Raw genomic sequence first — 21,118 nt, forward strand, 5'->3', positions numbered from 1 at the left:
GGTGAGGCATTGCAGCTGTGATTCTCTGCGACATGAACGTGAGAATGCACACATGTTATAGTAACTGCAGTACCACAACTGGAGCATCAGACTGACATCTGAGTGTTGTGGCTTCCAGAGTCTCCCTAATACGCCAGCGTGCACTTTTAATCACAGATTCTTTCTAGAGGTAGAAGGCCCAATGAATGCAACTGTGAGAGTCCCTGTTCTGGTTCAGCGGGTTAAGAACCTGACTAGTATCCATGAGAATGCGGGTTTGATCCCTGGCCTTGCTCAGTGGGTTAAGGATCTGGCTTTGCTGCAAGCTGCAGCATAGGTCACAGTTGCGGTGGCACTGGTGTAGGCCAGCAGCTGCAGCTCCAATTCAACCCCTAGCCTGGCACTTCCATATGCTGCATGAATAGCCCTGAAAAGACAAACCAACCAACCGAATGAATGCAACTGTGCATGCAAAAATACACAGGTAGTTTAATGCAAATAAAAGGCAAAACTAAAGAGAAAAAAAATCACTGCCTAAGGGGAAGAGAATTTGGGTGTCTTTCCTTTTATTCTTTCTCTTTCATACAGTTAGGACAACACCTTTTAAATATGAAGCGCTCTCTCTCCTATCTCAGCCATACATTGCTGGCTGCCAAGCCTCTTGGGAGACATCATTAATCGCACCGTAAGCGGTGGCAAAGATCAGGATGCACCTCGGCAAGTATCACGACGTGGACAGCCTGGAAGCAGAGCCAAAGGAATCTGAAAAGAGCTAAATTCGATGTTCTCAAGGGTGTGAACCCCACAACAAAGACTCCTAGAGCCAAGAAGGTAGCCAGGAACTTCCTGAGACATCCTTATGCATGATCCTTAGGGCTGGGTTCTCCACAACCACTTTCGCTGCCCTGGGACGCGGAGGTTGTTGGACCATGGGCACAAGGACAAGAACTACTCAGGTGGCGCCACAGACCAAAGGCAGCCCAGAGACTCCAAAAGGACAAAGTGATGTCACTTCTTAGAATACCATATGGATATACCGGGTGGGAATAAGGGTGGAGCTGGTTGGAAAGGTGGCCACCTTGGCATTTTGACTTCCAAGGAGTGATGCAGAATACAAACCTCACTTTAAATTCTAGGCAATTAACATAACTTCTCTACTCCTCAATCCCCCCGCCCCCACTCCCCCGGGAAATAGACTGCCCCAACCATCCCGGAGGAAAGCTAGAATAACCGGAGAATCTATGCAGAGCACCCGGCACGTCCTCAGCACCCAGCAGACACAGAGTAAGTGGCAGTTCTTAAAACCATCATCACCATCACCACCGCCGCCACCACCAAGTCCCTTAGGGTCAAGGTTGACTCATGGACCCACCAGCTGAAAAGTGACGATTACACCATTAACATACCCTGAGTTTCTATTAAAACCAGAGCTGTGTTATCCCAGAACTGAAGAACTATTTCTCCACAACCCACAGATTACTCAAGGGCCCAGGAATCTGAAAGATTTCTTATCTTTGGGTAATCAATAAGTTTTGAGAGACTACTTTTCACAACCAGACGCTATTTCTACAATATGTCCATGAGAACTTTCTGTATTACAAAGAGAAAGAAAAGCAGCTGAGCTAAGTTATATGGTCCATCCCAAAATGCCAAGTGAGTTTCATTTTTAATTATGTTTCCTTAGAAGCAAACAAAACAATGTCATCAAAGCAAGATCTCATTCTGACTCATGTCAAAGCCTCCAGGGGATGCTGAGAAAGACTGACCCGAGTCTAATGGAGCCCGCGTGCTGCAGACATGAGAAAGTGAAAAGAGGACTGGCCCTGAGCAGTTCCTCCAGACGGATGACTGCTGGCAGCACAGCCCAGGAAGTACATGGCTGGTTTTCGGGACACACCCCAAACACAACCTGGCTCTTCTGGCCAAGAGAAGTTGAAGGTCCTTCCTGTGGCCCCAGTGCGGACCGCAGCTGGTCAGAGCAGCCTGTGCATAGAACTCGGTGAATGTGGGATTCAGCACATACGTAACACGGGAGGCCACTTCATATATGACGGGGAGGCAAGCGGCTAAGTGGAGGCTGCACACCACCCATAAATGATGAGGAGGGATCAGAAGCAAAGACGCCGAGACTCCAGCACAGAGTGCGTGGAATAAGGAATTCAGGAGCCCTTGAAAAAAAATTCAATAGCATCACTCAGACAGGGAAACTCAGATAAGCCTGGAACAAGAAGCTGTTATCAGTCATGATAAGGCACTACTGTCATTAAAAGAAGCCGGAGGACTGATCAAAAGCCACTACATATTGGATGTCATAGCTAGAAATATGTAAGAGCAACTGCAGCTGGTTTACAATCCAAAGGGGAGGCTCCCATTGGTCCTTTTGTCGTCTTCCTAAAGGTGAAGAACTCTGGTAGGTACTGCAGCCAAGACACAAGATGCAATTAAAAAAATGTGGGGACCATGGAGTTCCCGTCATGGCACAGCAGAATCCGACTAGGATCCATGAGGTTTCCTGTTCGATCCCCGGCCTTGCTCAGGGGGTTAAGGATCTGGCGTTGCTGTGGCACAGGCTGGCAGCTGTAATTCCGATCTGACCCCTAGCCTGGGAACCTCCATATGCCTCGGGTGCAGCCCTGGAAAAAAAAAAAAAAAAAAAAAACAAAAAAACTGAGGCTCTGCCTTCCTTAGACACCTTTCTCCTGGGCTGCACATGGCACAGGCCTGCAGCAAATAAAGATGTTCCCCTAGAATGAGTTCAAGGTGATCGGCCAAGGCTGAGCTATTGACAAGAGAAAACGTGCAGGAGGCCCCTGTCCAGTCAATAGGACATGGGATACACTTACTACATGTTCTCGAATGATTGACAGACAGCTCCCGCTTCCTAACGCCCATCGATTCCGTATTAATACCACCACCAGCTGATTTTAGAAGGCATTCATCTGCCGAGGGGACTTCTAACAGCTATGTAGAGAAAACGAGCATACTGTGACTACGCCCATCATCACGGAGATAAAATATGGCACAGATGGAAAGAAGTCACTCTCCCCCCATCAGTCCCAAAGAGGAATGGGGAATTTCGGACCCACAGAAGATGACAGCAAGTCTTGCTCCGTGACTGCAGCATCAAGTCGACTGACACGGGCAGAAAAGTCTAAGTCGTCACATGAGGGGATAATTCATAGGAACTGCACATGATACATGCCCTCTAATCCTACACTGAACGTGGATATGGCAGTGGACAGCAACCACTTTGAACGACAGGTCTTTATCACTTGCCTTTTAAAATAGTTTTAATCTAAAAGAAATAAAGCGGTAGTAAATACACCACAGTGGGATACAAAAGGGAGAACTAAATGCTCCTAAGAAACCTCCCAATTTTAATTAGGGTACCAGTAAAATTAAATTTTCCCTATTTCTTATGCTTGTCAACTCACCAAAAACACTCAGCTTGCAGTCTTTAATGTTACACACTGAGTCATGAAGCTACATACTCACTTGTTTGTATGTCACTGACCCCGCCGTCTTAGAAGGGCAACTAACTCCATGAAATTTAAGGTATTGAGAATCTCAAATCAGGCAGTTCCCATTGTGGCTCAGTGGTTAACAAACCCGACTAGTATCCATGAGGTCGCGGGTTCGACCTCTGGCCTCATTCTGTAGGTTAAGGATCTGGTGTTGCTGTGGCTGTGGTGTACCTAGCAGCAACAGCTCCAATTGGACCCCTAGCCTGGGACCCTCCATAGGCGGTGGTGCGCCTAAAGAGACCAAAAGACAAAAAAAAAAAAAGAATCTCAAATTAGAACACTGGTACATTTTGCAATCACTTTTTAAATTACCTTTGAAAGAGCTGGGCAAAATCAGTTGGTCCAGTTATGAGTGGATACGTGGAAAATGAAATAAAACTGATGAGCCCACAGTTAATGAAGCAGCCTATGAACAAGGTTTGTGCGTGAAAGGTAAACTCTTCTTTTGTTACTGCTTACCAAGACACTAATCCTAGGAGCAAAAGGAGGGATCTTGCACTGTTTTAAGTGTCTTCCCGCGTTGGTCTAAAACTGATTGGGCTCAATTGTAAGCTTTGAAAGCATTTAACTAATATTTTATCCTCATAGTCAATTTAATCATGACTTTATAAACACTGTTGATTAAATTTCTTAAAATCCTGAGTATCTCAATGGCCATTCTCTGTTTAAAATAAAAACAAACAAACAAAAAAAAGCAAAACAATTCACAACCCAGCCCCTCCACACTCAGCCAAAACAAGTTCAAATTCCTAAATAGACATTCGAGGTCTTCCTCAAGCTGACTCCATCTCGCTTTCCAATCCTCCTAGCCATTCCTTAGAATAAAGCTCCATGAGAGGGGTCTTCGTTTCACTAACTGCTGCTTTCTCAAGGTCTAGAACAGTATCTAGGAACGCTGAGTTCCACAGGGTTTGAATGAGGGGAGACGGCGCCCCAGCCTAGACCCCAACCTTTAGAAAACACCATCTAGCAAAGCCCACAAAATAAACTGACTGCTGTCCCCTGGGGTCTGCTGCCGAGCCCTATGAGCACAAGGCGACCCTCGACCCTAAACACCCCCTCCCAGACTGACTCCAGTGGGGCCCCACATCTCTCACCCCACGTCTTTGAAACCAAAGACCATGGCAGCCCAGCACCCTAATAGGTAGTGGTGCACTGCTCCCAACCTCAGCAAGGGAAAATGTTTCCGGACCCCAAGAGGATTTGAGTCTTGTAGCCTTTTAGATGATGGGAAAGACAAACTAACTTGTCAAATCCCTTCTCGAAGAAAGCCTGGATCTCATAGCTTCTTGTATCATTAAGTACTGAGTCCCCGAAGTACCAAGGACCCGTCTTCTTGCTTTCTAGTCCCTGATCAGAGAGGTACTTATGGGTTAGCAGGTATTCACAACAGGTGCACAGGGCAGCGAATAGAAAAGCATCCGTGTCACTCTTACATTTGTCTATTTGCAGGACTACAAGTAGCAGGCCTAAAGCACGATACTCATTCTCTTCACTGGCCACCAGACAGACATTCCACCCTACAACTCAAAGTCTTTGCTTTTTACAAAAATATCTGATATGATTTAATTCACGTCTGAGTGATTTAGAGCTTTGCGGGGGTGGGGTTGCCGCACCACAGCATGTGGAAGTTCCCAGGTAAGAATTGAACCCGTGCAACAGCAGTGACTGGAGCCACAGCAGTGACAATGCCAGATCCTCAATGGCTAGGCCACCAGGGAACTCCGATGCAGTTTTGTATTTTTTGTTTGAGGAAGACAAATATTTTATGAATCAATAATATTGCTCATCTTTCATTATTACTTCAGTTTTCCTTTATATTTTAACAGATCGGTTGGAAAATTTTTAAAGAGAAACAGCTTGGCAGTGTGTAATATGAAAATTTCCGTTTCTTACATGTCTTCGCTTCTATTTTTATAAACCAAAAAATATTGTATGCTTTAGACCACAATTTAGCTCCATTAATAAATATTTTAAATCCTTCTAGTTATTTTCTACATACAAATAATATAGCTACAAGCAGCGCTGTTCATAAATCAGTGGGCGTATCTTTAAATACTCCTTTAAGATATTTCCTGCATATAAAATACTCTGGGGTATGAAAATGCCCACTTCCACTCTCTTGCAACATAGTGTAGGAAATGTTTAACATTTGTTAATCTTACAAGTATAAAATTTGAATACACTTGCATGCTAAACTGACTCTTCCTTGTTAATAAACCTGAGCATTTTTCAAGTATTTATTGGTCATTTGAATGACACTTTAGAATTTTGCAAAGTGCCCTATTAGTTGGGTTTTTTCCAGGATCCTTGATTTGTAGGAGCTATTTATTAAGCGCATTAAATATCTGCACAGACAGCTAAAAAAGCCCTGCGACTAACTCAAACACACGCGTACAGAAATAATTCCAAATTGTGCTTCTTTTATTAATGTGGTGCTAAATTACTTTATGAGTTCTTAAAGATTCTTATTTTTGGCACCTTTGAGGTAGGGGAATGAGAAGTTCTCCGTGTTTCCACATGTGAACACCAGGAACAGTATCTGGAGGCCAAACACAAGTTGAGAGCAGGCAGGGAGGTGAACTCTGTAGAGGAGAGATTTGTAGAGTGTGATAATGAGGCAAGTCGTTATGTTCTAACTGGGCTTAACTGTTCCATAAATGTTTCCTTTACCCTGTAAACTTTAAGGTCAAGAGAATACGAGGAGCACTTAAAGTAAAGACAAGACATGTGGGCCTTGGCCAGGAAACAGGTCTTTTATTTTTTTTGGTTGGGGAAGGGGGGTGCTGAGGATCGGGAAGAGTCTCTAACTGCTGTATGAACACATAACAGCCTATTTTCTGCTCCAGCACGACGGCCAACTTGAGACACGGAATACCTGGGCTGCAGCAGCTACCTTCCAGCTGGCTCCTGGGAGGCCCACGCGAGTATCCAGCCCCCCCCCCCCAAGGGATGTGTTTTGTCCTCCAAAGCAGAGGCCCAGCGAACACCCGGCGGATGCAGTACAGGCTGCAGAATCCGAGGGCAAGTCTAGTTTTCCAAAGAGCAACATCATCTACATAGACACCCGTTTTCAATGCCTTTTGTGATACATTAAGACCAAAAAAAAAAAAACCAAACAAGAAAGGCAAGTGTATTATTAAAACATCTAACAAAACTGTATTTAGATTATTTAACCTATTTCGTAATCCTTGTTTAATCCCAGAAAACATATGGTAGAATTTACCCTAAATTAACAGTGCTATTTTTCCCCTCCCAGTCTATTAATGCTGCAATATGACCGATTTTTGCACAAGTGCCTTTTTTAAAAAACTTTCTTCAAACATCATTAACAAACATGAAATTGATGGATTATTGGTGAATGTCTGAAAATCTTGCATGTCACAAGCCATGCCTTTGAAAAGATCTTTTTTTTTCCTTTTTTGGCATTGAATCCAAGCTGCAGCTGCGACCTACGCCACAGGTGCAGCAATGCCAGATCCTCAATCCACTGCACCACAGCGGGAACTCCTGGAATGAAATATCTAATTATACGGAGGATATTGTCCTAAACAGGCAAGTCAGGATTCAGGACTCACACAATTAAAGGTTTTTCCTCCATCAGAACTGTGCACAGTATGACCCATATTCTGTGACACTTTGTATATACTTTGTATGCCATTCTTTCTTTTTTTTTTTTTTTTAGAAGAAAACCAGTGGAAATATATTCAGTTCCTGTTTCGAGAAAAGAAGAGATGTCCTATGGCACAGAATGGTTATTTGTCCCCGGTCACACAGCAGGTGAGGGGTTGAAAGAAACAGGATCCAAGTCTGAGAACACCAAGAGTTCCCAAAGTTGTCCAATCACTTTTCCACTGAAACAGCAGACCACGTGTGATACCTGTTCTAAATCTTTCCGAAAGGCTGAAGAAGCTGTGATCTAATTACAAAGCCTCCCGATAAACAAGGAATGGGGGTGAGGAAAGCTCTCTGACGGAATTCAACCCGTTTCTTGGTTTTAATTGCGAGGTTGGGGGGGGGGGCTGGGGGAGAGTAAATAGCAGTGCCTCCGCCGAGCTCCCTGCAGGCTCTTCTTGGAGGAGTGAGATTCTGCCCATGATTTACATGGTTTCAGACACACCCGAAGAGTCTCATGTCACTCAACCACCCCCAACCCCTGGCCCTTCCACCGCTGGCAGCAGAGCCCTGCATCGCCTCACACAAGCCTGGAACTGTCAAACAGCATTCCCCAAATCCATCACTACCGCCTGCTGCCAAATCAACACCCTGCCGCCCCACAGGTTGCAAATATTTCAATCACTGCACGGACCTGCAGCAGCATCTGAGCAAACTTGGAAGAAAACTCATGAAACATGATGGCTTTGTTTACCCTTCCAACGTAAGAGAAACACACACGCCTAAACCTTCACTTGCCACAAGTTTACTGGGAGATTAGAAAAACAGCAGATGACAGCCAGTGTGTCAGCCAAGAAGAATCACAAATATCCTTCTTTAAACAACGTAGCAGCCAGATCAAGACCCCAGGCCAGGAGCCCCCATGTGTGTTTAAGAAGTTCACGGGGCCGGCATTCCTTTGGAATGTGAAGAAACATAAAAGACACAGCCCCAAGTCCAGAGCCGAAAATGTACAGAGAGAGGACGCCCTTGGCCTCACGTGAAGCAAGCGTATGTCATTCTGTGAATCTGAATGCAGAACCAAGGCTGCCACGTATGGCTGTTCAAAACGTATACTGAACAACTCAACTGGCGACCATTTACAAAGAGCACCACGGGAATGGAGCCTTGTATAGGTTTACAATCACGGATAACAGCCTGCAGGACTGCAGAGAGAGGCATCTGAGCCAGCTTACCACTCACTAACATCCTGCTCTGTCCGCTGCTCATATTTATGAACGACTCATCAATCACTCATGCATTCATTCAATATTCACTGAATGCAAGTGAAACATCCATCTCAGTCAATCCTTACTGGGGGGACACTGCTCTTCCCATTTAGCAAACGGCAAAAGTGAGGCCAAGGGAGTTAATTTAGTTGTGTAGGAGGGTCACAGAGCTCTGTCTTCTCAAACTGAGTCCAGGGAATTCCACTACTGGATGCCGCTGCCTGGTCCATAAGCCCCAAAGGTTCCTTTCTTGGCAAGGCCGGTGAGAGTCAGGTTCTCGGACAGGAGAGCCTGGAAGGCAGGGTCAGGGAAGACATGGGGAGGTGACAGCACATTTGGAAGACAATGCAGGAGGCTGGTGGGACGGTCATGCCCAGTATCTGGTCACCGTGGTGAGGTTACAAAGGAACTTTGCGGTGAGATGCTGGGTCCCAGGATCAGAGTCAGAGCCGCACTCCCATCATGGCACCATGCGGAAAAGCCACTAACTCCTCTGCACTGTAAGCTCCACATCCATAAGAGAAGACGAATAAAACCTCATGGACCCACTGTGAGGACACCAGGTGATTACGGATTTACAGGGACTAGAAAAATGGCTAGCTACCGTGACGACCAGCAAACTGGGGGTGCTGTTACTATTCACTGTTCTGAGATGTGTGATTCCCGGTTAGACCTCTGGCACTCAAGGGGACACACATTCCCAAGTAGGGTATGTGGGTGCAGGAAGAGTTAATTTGCACTTCTGTCAGCCTCTCCTTCCCCAAAAGGACATCAGCAGTGTAAACATATCGCTACTGGGGAAAGTGACTTCTTTTTTTTTTTTTTTGTCTTTTTTTGTCTTTTTTTGTTGTTGTTGTTGTTGCTATTTCTTGGGCCGCTCCCGCGGCATATGGAGGTTCCCAGGCTAGGGGTTGAATCAGAGCTGTAGCCACCGGCCTACGCCAGAGCCACAGCAACGCAGGATCCGAGCCGTGTCTGCAACCTATACCACAGCTCATGGCAACGCCGGATCGTTAACCCACTGAGCAAGGGCAGGGACCGAACCCGCAACCTCATGGTTCCTAGTCGGATTCGTTAACCACTGTGCCACGACAGGAACTCCGGGAAAGTGACTTCTCTTTCCCCTCTGCTGAAGTGACGAGAGAGGTAACCACAAAAGCTAATTTACCCAAAGAAGGTGCATTTTTCTCTGCGGGCAAAACAGTTTCTTAGTGTCTTCCAAGTTTGAAACCCTTCAGGTTTACTCATTGTTGGTTTTTTTTCCTGCTCCTAAAAGGCAGCCACTCCTGCCCACTGTTTTGAAAGTGAGAAAACCTGGGGACCGTCCTATAAGCTCACAGAGACCACGGGCTGGAAACAAGATGGCAGAGAAGGAGGGAGCCGATCTTGGCAAGACCGCCATGCCCTTACTGGTTACAGCGAATGGTAAACCATCTAGAAAACCAGAGGCCTTGGAGAGGAGTTGTGAAAACAAGGCACAGGAGCTTAGTGTAAAGTCGAGGAACATGAAAAGAGAGGCCCTGGGTGGGATTTAAAACAGTCTGGAGATGGTGCTGGAAAGGTGCCCTGAACAGCTCTGGCAAGGTGAGGCCCCTTTTAGAAGAGCCTCCCTGACCCTGCCCTGTGGCCCCTGGAATAGGCGGGTCACAATGTGCCCTTACCCGTGGGCAGATGGAGGGTTCTCAGAACCCTGGCTGGAACCGAGAAATGAAAGGCACGGGCCACAGATGGCACACGGTGCTTTCCGTGAGGGCTCTGGGAGAGGGGCGCAGACAGCTTCCCAAGCCATCAGCAGCGTGATGGAGGAGAGGCAGCAGGACTGGATGAGGAGACAAAAGGGATGTGGGGGTCATTACCAAGGTAAGTCTTTAGGGGAGACAGGTTTTAAAAAAAAAAAAAAAAAAAGGAGTTCCCGTTATGTCTCAGTGGGTTAAGAACCCAACTATTTCCCATGAGGACATGGGTTTGATCTCCGGCCTTGCTCAGTCAGTTAAGGATCTGGCGTTGCTGTGAGCCGTGGTGTAGGTTGCAGACGTGGCTCAGATTCCGAGCTGCTGCGGCTGTGGTATAGCCGGCAGCTGTAGCTCCAATTCAACCCCTAGGCTGGGAACCTCCATATGCTGCGGGTGCGGCCCTAAAGAAAGGAAAAAAAAGAACCTCACGCAGAAATCTCTCCCACGCCCGCCGGGCCAGGGGAGCAGAGCTGACGGCTTTCCCTGAGTGCACGGCTGCACGGCGAGGCCGGCTCCCGCCCAGGACCTGTGCTGCGAGGTGAAAACGCCTTTCGAGCTTTTCCAGGATGAAGTGAGGGCAGAGCCGGGAGCCTGCCACTGGCCCTGCCTGCAGCTCTGTGCACACTGCACGCACGCCCACCGTGCCTTTCTCATCCCCGAGTCACTGTGACTTCACTCCCACAGCTGGCCTCTCGGGCTGCCGTCTTCTGAGTCCATTTCAGCGAAAGGAATGCTGTTCAGGTGACTCCGGGACTATTTAAAACAACAATGAAGTTCTCTGTTGATGAAGTTAAGAATCTTATGCCCCTGGCTTTGAGCACATCTGCATCAATGACGGAACCAACGACTGCTCCATCCGCTCATGACGTCACGGTGCCCGGGAAGCACGGGAAGGAAACGCTCCGGGAAAAGCCCCCAAGCGTGAGGCCACCTGGCCGAACAGGGACAGGACGACGTGGTTCCTCCACCCCGGGATTCTAACCCCTGGGACTAACCCCGGGATTCTCAGCAGGGGACTTAACCCCTTAGCATCTTCAACGCTAAAATGAACACTAAAGCAACCCTTATCCATAGAATTCACATCATGACGGAAGCCCAGACACTCAGGACACAATCTGGCACAAAGAAGAGTGCACGTGGGTTACACAGGACCACCCCGTGGCTGGCATTCCTACTCTTACTACAAAAGTGCTGGTTTCTGACACGCTCGGGGCGTTAACTGACAGAAACACTATGTGCAACATCAGGAGGTGCCTTTTAGAAAGTTACTCAATCCACCTGAACCCCAATTTTCTCTCTTCTATGAAATAGAGTAATTGGGATGTTGTGGGGATTCAAGGATTTGAGAAAGTAGATGCTAAATTTACCTCCGATCTCTGGCAAGACAGAGCTGGTAAATTTGAACAATTATTCTGATCTAAACAGAGGGTAGGGTCCGACATTTATAAAGGGCCCATGTAAACAGATGATATTACTGCCACTATTTGCGTTTCTATCAGCCCCTATGCTGAATAATCAATAATAAATGTTGTTTAAACAAATGGTGTGATTTTCCAATCTGTGTTGTTCTAAAGCGACCTTTCCTCCTCATTGCCATTTGTAATGCATGCATAATTCATCGATGAAAGCACCAGGAGAAATAAGGATGCTGGTCTAAGTGGCCCTTTTTGGGCTGCTTTTGATGATTTGTTATAAACCCTATAAATAAAACAAACCTTGTCACTGTAAATATGTATTGTGTTATCTAGAGGTATATTTAGTGGGTAAAATAATAAAAGCTAGCCTGCCTCTCCTGGAAACCTCAAGCTATAATTAATTGCTGGTAAGATTTATTCTAGAACTTGAGAGCCCCTAAGTAGAAGGAAAAATAAAGACCACTGTCAACACAAATGCTAAAAGCAATGCCTATGGGTCAGGGCCGTCAGAGGCCATTTGCAGAAGGCATTCGCCGGTGCAGTGGTCTGGGAGGCAAAAAGGGTAATTCGGGGGTGCTTTTGTTCAGGTGGAGACGTGTGTGTGTGTGTACATGCATGTACAGCCCTTAATAAACCATAAAGCAAGGGCTTTGCAGAGCTAACTGCTGTCAACATCAACTCTTGTCTGTTATTTGTTCACACACACCCCCTCCACCTGGACAAAAATATCTTCACAAAAATATGCTCACGTGTGTGCATACACACACACACACACGTATATATATTTTTTTTTAATAAAGGGTAGATCCAGAGGTTTTCAGAGCTAGCTTCAGTCGCCTCAGACTCCGGGCTGCTGTCTGTCCACCCGCACACACTCACTGTGCAATAAGCCCTTTCAATATGGGGGATGAGAGCAAGTCGCCCCTCTGTCCCCAAAGGGTCCCTCCGTGTGCTCCCTCAGATCACAGCTGATGACATGTCAATGTAACATGCTTGCTCTGGCCCCGGAGATCAAAATGAGGGCTTAACCTGCAATTTACTCTACAAGTCCCAGGACGCTTGCCAGATCTGAAGACTTCATTCTAATCTTCCCTGCTGAAAAAATAATCAAATACTTCAGCAAAGATGTATTGACAACTCTTAATTAACCATGCTAATGGGGGGAAGAGAGAGCATGGATAAATGAAATCCACACAGAACCTAAAACCCTCCTTTGGCCATTAATTTTCAGCTTCTTCACTAAGCCTCACCGGGGCTGGCGTGGGGGATCACTGCACACCTTAGCAACAGGACTGCTGGGTGTCTATGTCTGCACCACACCCGTCATTTGTGGCCGGGGACACCGCGCGTTCCAAGGGTTTGGTGGCAATGTTTGGGATCCTTTTGGGTCCTAGTAAGGACGTTTTCTGCAGCCTTTAGAATGGAAGCAGGTGGAACAGTTGTGCAGCAATAGAGGGCAGAGTGTTGGAGCGCTTCTGGTTTCCCATCTGTCTTTGTTGCTGCTCAGAAGGGAAGGAGAGGGAGCACAGAGCCGGGGGGAGCACACGTGCAGAGCCCAACAGCCCCCACTGTGTGACAAGTGGCTGAGGGCAATGGGCCAAGGCTTTAGAAAGGGCAAGAGGTGGTGCCTATGAAGTGACCAAAGCAAAGGGAAAACGGGGGCCAGGAGGTTTCCCTAAAGGAGCAGGGGAGCAGGCATTTGTTAAGCACCTTCCATGTTTCAGGTCCCATGGATAAGGCACCAGCACACAAGACTGCAGATGGCAATTGGCCAAAGAGCAAAAGTGGGCTTCCTCTTCCTAAAGCATCTGGCATAGCGACACCAGGTGGCAAGAGCCAGAGCTTTGGGCCCTCGGGCAAGTTACCCTAAACACCTGTGCCTTAGCTGCCTTTGCTGATCACCTGTGTGCCTCCACCCTGCCTGGCAAAGTGTAGACACCCAGGAAGCAAGCCTTACAATACTAACAGCTCCTGTCTCTGGGCATCGTCAATGGACCAGGCACATCACTGGGCCACCTCGCTCCATCCCGCCAGCAGAACACTGGTCATGTCAGTACTACAGGGCAGCAACCAAAGGTCCAAGGGAAGTTAGGTCAGGTGCCCACAGTTACACAGCTGGAAAGAAGCAGACGTGAGAAGAACCCAGGCCATCGAGCTCCAGAACAGAGCCCCAAAGGGTCCCTCCGTGTGCTCCCTCCCGTGGGCTCTCCCTAACACGGCAGAAAGACGACGGCGCTCAGGGCTCTGTGTGTGTGTTTTCTCACTTAACCCCTACACGGCCTAGGAGTTAGAAACCCATCTTATAGAGGGGATGGCAGGAAACTGCCAAAGTCACAGAGGTCGGGCCCTCAAGGCCAGGTGGGTCCTTTCAGGTAACGAGTCCGAACACAGGTCTGCATGGGTCAGCACCACCACGTGTACAGCTGCTCGCAGGGGACCTGGCCCCCGCCCTGTGACGCCTGGAGGACTTTATCTCCTTCTCAGTTCCCTGGGCTTCTCTCCCTCGCCCTTTCCTCCATCTCCCCTTTGGTCACCCTTTCTCCCAGTCTAGGCTCCTAACCCCCACCCCACAGCCATCCTGTCTCTGCTGTGAACTGTTTCTCAACAGTCCACCATTCACAAGCTGCATCCTGGTTTGCAGTTTGCAACTTGTGGGAAGAAAGGGGTCTCATAAACACAAACAATCAAGTCCCAAATGTAGGTCAAAGGGTGACTTTGGTTCACCTACGTTTGTACAAAAACATTTTCCGGGGTCTGATGCTCCCACTTACCCTGCTGGGTGCATCAAACTCCAGAAGGAGTGCAGAGGGAGATAAGCAGTGAGGTCCTACCGTACAGCACAGGGAACCACATCCCCACGTGGGGAAGCACATGATGAAGATAGGAGACAAAGAAAGTGTGTGTGTGTATATATACACACAATTGGGTCACTATGCTGTGCAGCAAAAAGTGGCACAACACTGTAAATCAACTATGCCTTAATTAAAAAAGAAAAATGCAGAGGGAAGAACTGGGGCTCCTGGTCCCTTGTCACCCACCTGTGAACGGAGACAAGGTGACTCTCCTGCACAGTTAAGTCAGTCTGCGCTTGTCCTGAAAATGTTCCTGGTCTCTGGTTCACGTTCTGAAAATTAAGGGGATTAAGGGGACTGCGGATTCATATTTAAAATACAAGAAGAAAATTGCATGAGCACACGAATGAGCCACGTACCAGAGGCAGCCACTGTCACAGGTGAGAGATGCTGAGAAATGGGGGAGCATGAAGAGAAAGGATGCAGCAGGCATATCTTTTTGGCATAAATTGCAAGTGTACAGCATTAATTCGTCTACGCCTGGCATCTTACAAAGCACCCAGCTTGGTGCAGGGGTTGCCGGAGGAAAAGAGATGAGGGAGCATCAGGGACCACGAAGGAAGCCCTGCATTCACACCTGGGGCGCTAGAGACCCACTCCCTGGGTTCAAATCCCACCTGCCCCCGCCCAGCAGGAGGCATGGGCTGGGGAGAGGTCCTCAACCACTCCTAGTCTGTCTCAACGCTAAAATGGGCAAAGTACGAATACCAAGCCAGAGGGCTGGGATGAGGACCACATAAGGCACTGAACACAGTGCCCGCCCGCAACAAATACTCAATAAGGTGAGGGACCAGACCGGACCGCTTCGTCAACGTTATTCTATGTAATATAAATCTCTCCCCACTTCGTGACACTCGCGCTTCAGTCCCCACTGCAAAGAGAGGGCTGTGGCTGTGTACGACTTGGCGTGCAGCTGGACTTCTGTGTAAGCAGAATCTGCAGCGAGGTATGAGCCCGCAGCCACCCCGTGAGGGTGCAGGGTGTCGGGCAACAGGAGGATGCCGCAGCAAGGGCCACAAGAGCATCGTTGACCAGGAGGGGATCCAGGAACCGACCCTAGGCCACAGAGGCAGAGGTGGAGAGGCAGAGGGACCTCGTCACGGAGCTTTCACCAGGAGGGCAGTGCAGAAGGGGGGTCGACGACCTAAAGGGATTCCAGGGGACATCTGGCACTGTCACCATCTGGCACTGTCACCATCTTGAAGGTTACTTTCCCTGTTAAATCGTTAACTCCTTCAAGGTGGTAACTGCACGTCAAGGATCCCATAGTGGCATCTCTTGCAGAAGTGGCCAAAAAAAAAAAAAAGTGGATGGTGGGAGCTAGGTCCACTCAAGATGCAAGCAATACATGGGTGCTCCAACCATCCTGAATTTTAAAATAAAAACTGACCAAAGTCCAACTGCTTTTTATCATCACCATGACGCTCGCCAATTCTAGGGCCAGTGAGAACAGATCCCTTCCCACGAGGAGGTCCTCGCCCACGGCTCCCCCTGCCCTGCCAACAGCACTCACCCAACACACACTCCCTGAAAGACTGGACCTGCTAAGGGGCTGGGGGAGGCCCGAGATCCTGCGGGTTTCTGGGCAGAGCACGTGTGAGGGGACCGACGGTCGAGATCCCCAAAGCACAGCCAACCATCCTTTCTCGGGTGAAAGAGTAACACACGCCCCCGTGAGGCTCCAATGTAAGTGGCTTCGGGCTGAGTGGAAATGAGACATTCTGCCATCCTGCGGCCCAGGACTGATTTCCCCTTCTCGGGACCACCTCCCCCCCTGCGGGGTGGGGGTCGGGCGGTAGTGAACACCCCTCCCCTGCTGATCAATGGCTCGCACTTACAGGCTGGCACCAGCGCTGCCCCCCCTCGCTGCCCCCTGAACAAGGTTAAAAGAACAGACGCCTGAGTGATGGTCAGAAGGGAACAGGCCAAGGAAGAGGAAGCTGAAAATATTAAGAAATCAACAGGGGCATTTAAAAGCGAAGCCCTTTCCACGCCACGGAAGACGGCTCGCTATCCATCTTGTTGCCTGACTCTGCTTCACCAACTTGATGGAAGATGGTTTAACTGACATAAACCCAGCTCTACGTGAACAGCCGTGATTGATGAAGCCATTCCAAGCATCAGCCAAAAAACGGCGCTCAAAGATGCCTCGGGCTTCCTGTTAACTGTTTTATGAGGGCACCATACTTCTTCCTCTTCTTGTTTAAAGAATAAATTAGCAGAACAAGTACTTTCAAAGACAGGGTGTTGTTACACTGAGATAAAATAAATACCCTTTTTAAAATGGAAGGGCCTCTGGAATGTTACAACACCTGGGAGGGAGGCCGGGATGGTGAAAACTGGGTTATGGGATGCTTTTTCCACATGCAGCTGTTTTGTTTCCAGCGACATGATTTAACTGGGTTGTATTTAATGCCACACAATAAGAAACGGTGCCATAAAGTCTCAGTGGCGACCAGAGGGAAAAAAAGAGTCTGCAACGGCCGCCTTAAAAAGGTTGCGCAGATGCTCCCGATGGGCCGTGATCCAGGAGAACGAGGGAGATGGCCTGCGAGAAGAAGTGAGGAAGGGGCGGTTTTTAAGAGCGTGCTCCGGCGTGGGCGCTCCATTCAGGGAAAAGGATCCGCACGCAATGCGGCATCTTATTCTCAGGACTGTCCCCTTGAACAAGGGATAGAAAAGAACAGCAGTTTCAAGGGGTTCCGCATTCTGCTTTCTGTCCTCCTTCGTGGGGTGCAGAGGGCCCCTCCCCTGCCTTTCTCCCTTATTTTGAAGAAGGTTAATTATGACCTGGGAGCGTCTGCAGCATCCCGGCACGTGAGACTTGGCCATCGTTGAAGAAGAATGCTGTCCTCGCTGCAGCGCGACAACTTTGGAAGCATCCAAATTTGGAACTCCTTTCAGAAGGCACGAGACAGAATCCGTGCCTGGCATTCTCTGGGATGACAAATGCCCACCCCGTTCTCACGTATCTTTGGAGACAGGCATGCTACCGAAGCAGAAAATTCACTTGCCTTTTACAATAAAATACACTGGATGGCTGGCCCATCAAGAGGAAGTTCTTAGCTCACTCAACACTGCACAACAAAAGGCCCAGGTACCCTCATCCTCCCCCCGCTCCCCAGCCACGCCCCAGGGCTTCTGTTACACGGTGGGTCCCTGGCCCAGGTTAATATGTATGAAGAGTTCTCAAGAGGTTGTACCTTCGACCTAGACATCCTACTTCTGGTAACTCAACCTCGTAGAAGTCACGTGAAATGGAAAAGTGCTGTAGAACCAGAGAGCCACGTGAAATGGAAAAGTGCTGTAGAACCAGAGAGCTTCATGGCCTTGGAACAAGAGCTGGTTCTGACCTAAAACTCCAGGAACGGCAGAGCAACGAACCAAAAACTCCTGGCTCCTCGAGTGGGTTTACCATCATGCGGCCGCTTCAGGCACAACCTAGGACAGTCTACTGCAACTGGGAAGAGAGGATTCTCAAATGAGAAAGCAACTATTATCGATGCAGCACGATTGCCACTATGTTAAAAAAAATTATCTTTGGAGTAGTTGGAGTGCAGTAGCAGAATTAATTTAGAATTAATTTGTGCGGAGAGCACCTGTCACGAGTGTATACGCTGCAATTACAACACAGCAAAACAAAGCAGGACAACCTGTGCATTTTGAGAGACTCTAAGAACATGCGCCAAGATGCTGAGTGCATATACTGGGTGATTTTTTTTCTTTGTTCAACTTTTGTGTAGGCTCTTTTTTTAACAAGCGCGTTCTTATTTGATATGGGAAATTGCTGATTTCCCCCCCGTGATTTTCTCACAAAACGCCATGAAAAGAAACCACTCCTTTCAGCGTCTATGAAAAGTTATGCCTAAGACCTGTGTGGTTGGGACCCACCCACTGCGTCACACCCTCACCTGTAGCCCCAACTAGAGGAGCCTGCCACGCTCTGAACTCGCCTGAGTGCTGAGCCCTGAGAGGCACCCGGAGAGACCCCCACACCAGGAACAGGTTTCTCCCAAGACGGCACGGCCCGGGGGGACCACGGCCCGCCATCCTTTCCAGAGACAGTTTCTCCGAAGGGCCTGGAACTGAGAATTCAGTGGCTGACAGAGCAGATGGGACCGAAAGGAGGGAACCCTTAGATCTGGGGAGACGCCAGGTGGTAGGGAGAGCAGGGTGGTAACCGAGGCCAGGGCTGGGGGCACTGGCAGCTGCGAGAATGCAGACGCATGGCCAAGCCTCCCAGGGTCTCAATTTTCTCGTCTTCGACAGAACTGAATCAGACGTAAGGAGGTTTAAATGAGGCAACGTGCAAAACACGCTGTTAAGTGACCCTCTCTCAGGGTCTCAGATCCCCAATAATAATACCCACCACCCATCTCCCCGCCAGGCACTCCATACGCACTTTCTCCTAGCATCCTCCTAAGACTAGGGACTCCCGTGGAGGGACACCCTGACGGGCTGAGGTCCTCAGAGGTGAAGCCACTTGCCCCCACTGCACAAGCAGAAACAGGAAGACCCAAGACGGAGAGCCAGGGCAGGGCCCCCCAAAACCTTGGAACCCTTCCTCCACAGAGCCAGCCAAGACGGGACCCTTTCGGGGGCGTCCACACAGGAAATCAAACTGCAGAGTGTACGCTGGGTCAAGAACAAGGGTTCCCCCAGACTTAAATTAAGGCACCATGTGGTTGCCCTGAAGGTGGGTCCCAGGGAGGAGGATGAGTTTGGGAGGAAGGTGGACTTAATGTCACTGACTCCTGAGGACACCTTTCCACTGCCACTCTCTCCTGTGCCCCCGGCTCTCACGGAGCCCGAAGTCAGGAAAGGGGGGGGCCCCCCAGGGTGCCACCCTGCCTGCCCCCACCTTCTTAATAAACCCCCTCAAACCCTGGTTCCACGTCCCCCGTGCTCCTGGATTTATGTCTCAGTTTCAATGGAATGTCACACTTGGTCAGGCCACGGTGAAAACGCCTCATTATGAACGAGGAAATGTGTGGAAAGAGAATTATTTACCCAAGGCAGTGCTCAATCAGTGTTGCCCCAATATTTATTTAGCCCACACATGGAGAAGTTGTGCTAATGTTTGCCAAAGAATGTGGCTTTATAAAGTAACTGGGTCAGGAAAGAGAGCGTATCATTTTACAAATAACTTGAAAATGGCTTAAGTTAAATGGCCGGCCTCTCTCCGGTTTGTCTTTCCCAAACGCGGTAGAAACAATATCCAGAATTATGTCCCATAAAGCACAGGTATTACAAAGCGGCCGTTTAGCCCGTTAAAGAAAACGGAGAGGGAAATCTGAGTTATTTCCAACCGAGGCAGGAGTTACCAACGTGGCAATCCTTCAAGTCAGTGTAGGCGAGGCTAAGGCTCCGCACGAGAACTCCACGCAGGGGGCTGTGCTTTTCAATCCACGAGGACAGGAATTCCAATTCTCAGCCCAAGACCAGGGCGGCTCTGGGGAATTCACCTCCGACACTCACTTGCGTGTTTCAGTGGCATCTGGCTGCCCCCAAAAGCCCTGTGAGGAGAGGGCTGGGAGCCGCCCAGCCACGGAAGGCTCAGGGCTGCGTGTCTGGTGGATCGCAACCCAGCGAGGCCCGGCCTGCGCCCTGCGAGCCGAGCAACGATGTCCTACTGACCACGAACAGCGACAGGAGCGATCCAGTCCTGACGATCAGGCTGCACCAGGCGAGGGCAGGTGGGCCCAGAAACGAGAGAAGAGGGGGCAGAGGGGAAGGAGGGCAAAGGCAGGCAGTGAGGGAAAGGAAGCACCCCAGTGACAGCACCGACAGCCATTAAGCACGTCCTGTATACACAGAGCTCACCTCCTCCCCTGCAAAGCTCTGGTCACGATCGTTGGGGCCTTCCTTGCGGTGTCTGCAGGTCACCGGGTCTTCGGTGCTCAATGGGGACAAGGCCCCCACCCTGAGGGCAGGTGTTGGGGGGACGCGGTGTGCAGGGGGTGGGGGTCGGGGTCATGAGGCTGCAGTCAGCATGGCCACTAACAGGTTAAGAACACCCCCGTGCACCCAGTGGCATGAGGGCAATGGCTCCCCAAAGTGCAACCACCCATGTGGGACACCAGTTCATTCCTAGGGGCTCCCGGCCCGCAGCCCTTTGCTGCAGGTGGGCCATCTGCTCAGCTGTCTCCAAGCGAGCTGGGGGGCTTCTCAAGGGCCCCACGGCGCCGGGCCAGCCTGGCCTCGTAGGTGCTCTGTAATAGTCACTTGGAATGAGTGACTCAAGATGAGAAGATCTCTTGCTGAGATGACTGCGGTGAGGGCAGGAGGCTGCCGAGACATCTGGAGCCCGGGGGGCCAAGAGCAGAGCCTGCGTGAACCCCTAGGGGAACCTGGGTGCAGGAGTATTACAGTACCGCTGAACAAACCACTACAAACTGGGTGCTCGAAACGGAAATTTAGGCCCTCTCAGTTGGGAGCCAGAAGCAGGAATCAAGGCCTTGGTGGCTGTCGGGCCTCAGCATGCGCTGCCTCGCAGCCATCGCTCCACCCCTGCCTCCACCCTCCGCTGTGTCTCTCTCGTCCCCGCCGCTTCTAATAAGGCCGCAGTCACCGGACTCAGCACCCACCAAATCCAGGCGATGTGCTCTCGGGATGAAATAGGGGCACTTCTGAGGTTCTGGGCGGACTGAGTTCTGGGGACAGCTGTCCCCCTGCTGCACTGGGAGCCTGCAGTGCGCCCACACGTGGAGTTGCGCTTTCCCGTGTCTGCCC

The 21,118-nt window shown here is 49.5% G+C and overlaps 1 protein-coding gene across 6 annotated transcripts in view; it reads right to left on the minus strand.

Moving 5' to 3' along the window:
* The window catches only part of WWOX (WW domain containing oxidoreductase), a 960,840-nt gene that overhangs the window by 809,891 nt on the left and 129,831 nt on the right, over window positions 1-21,118 (minus strand). The window contains exon 6 of one of the 6 annotated variants that reach the window (XM_021097061.1): window positions 3,723-6,088. The exons of the other annotated variants lie outside the window; for them this stretch is intronic. Coding sequence (XP_020952720.1) covers window positions 5,972-6,088 — 117 coding nt within the window. The 3' untranslated portion in view covers window positions 3,723-5,971. Of the gene's footprint in view, window positions 1-3,722; window positions 6,089-21,118 lie in introns of those variants that run through there. 6 annotated transcript variants of the gene reach the window in all.

This window comes from Sus scrofa, chromosome 6, assembly GCF_000003025.6.
Source record: "Sus scrofa isolate TJ Tabasco breed Duroc chromosome 6, Sscrofa11.1, whole genome shotgun sequence".
Classification (NCBI taxonomy): domain Eukaryota; kingdom Metazoa; phylum Chordata; class Mammalia; order Artiodactyla; family Suidae; genus Sus; species Sus scrofa.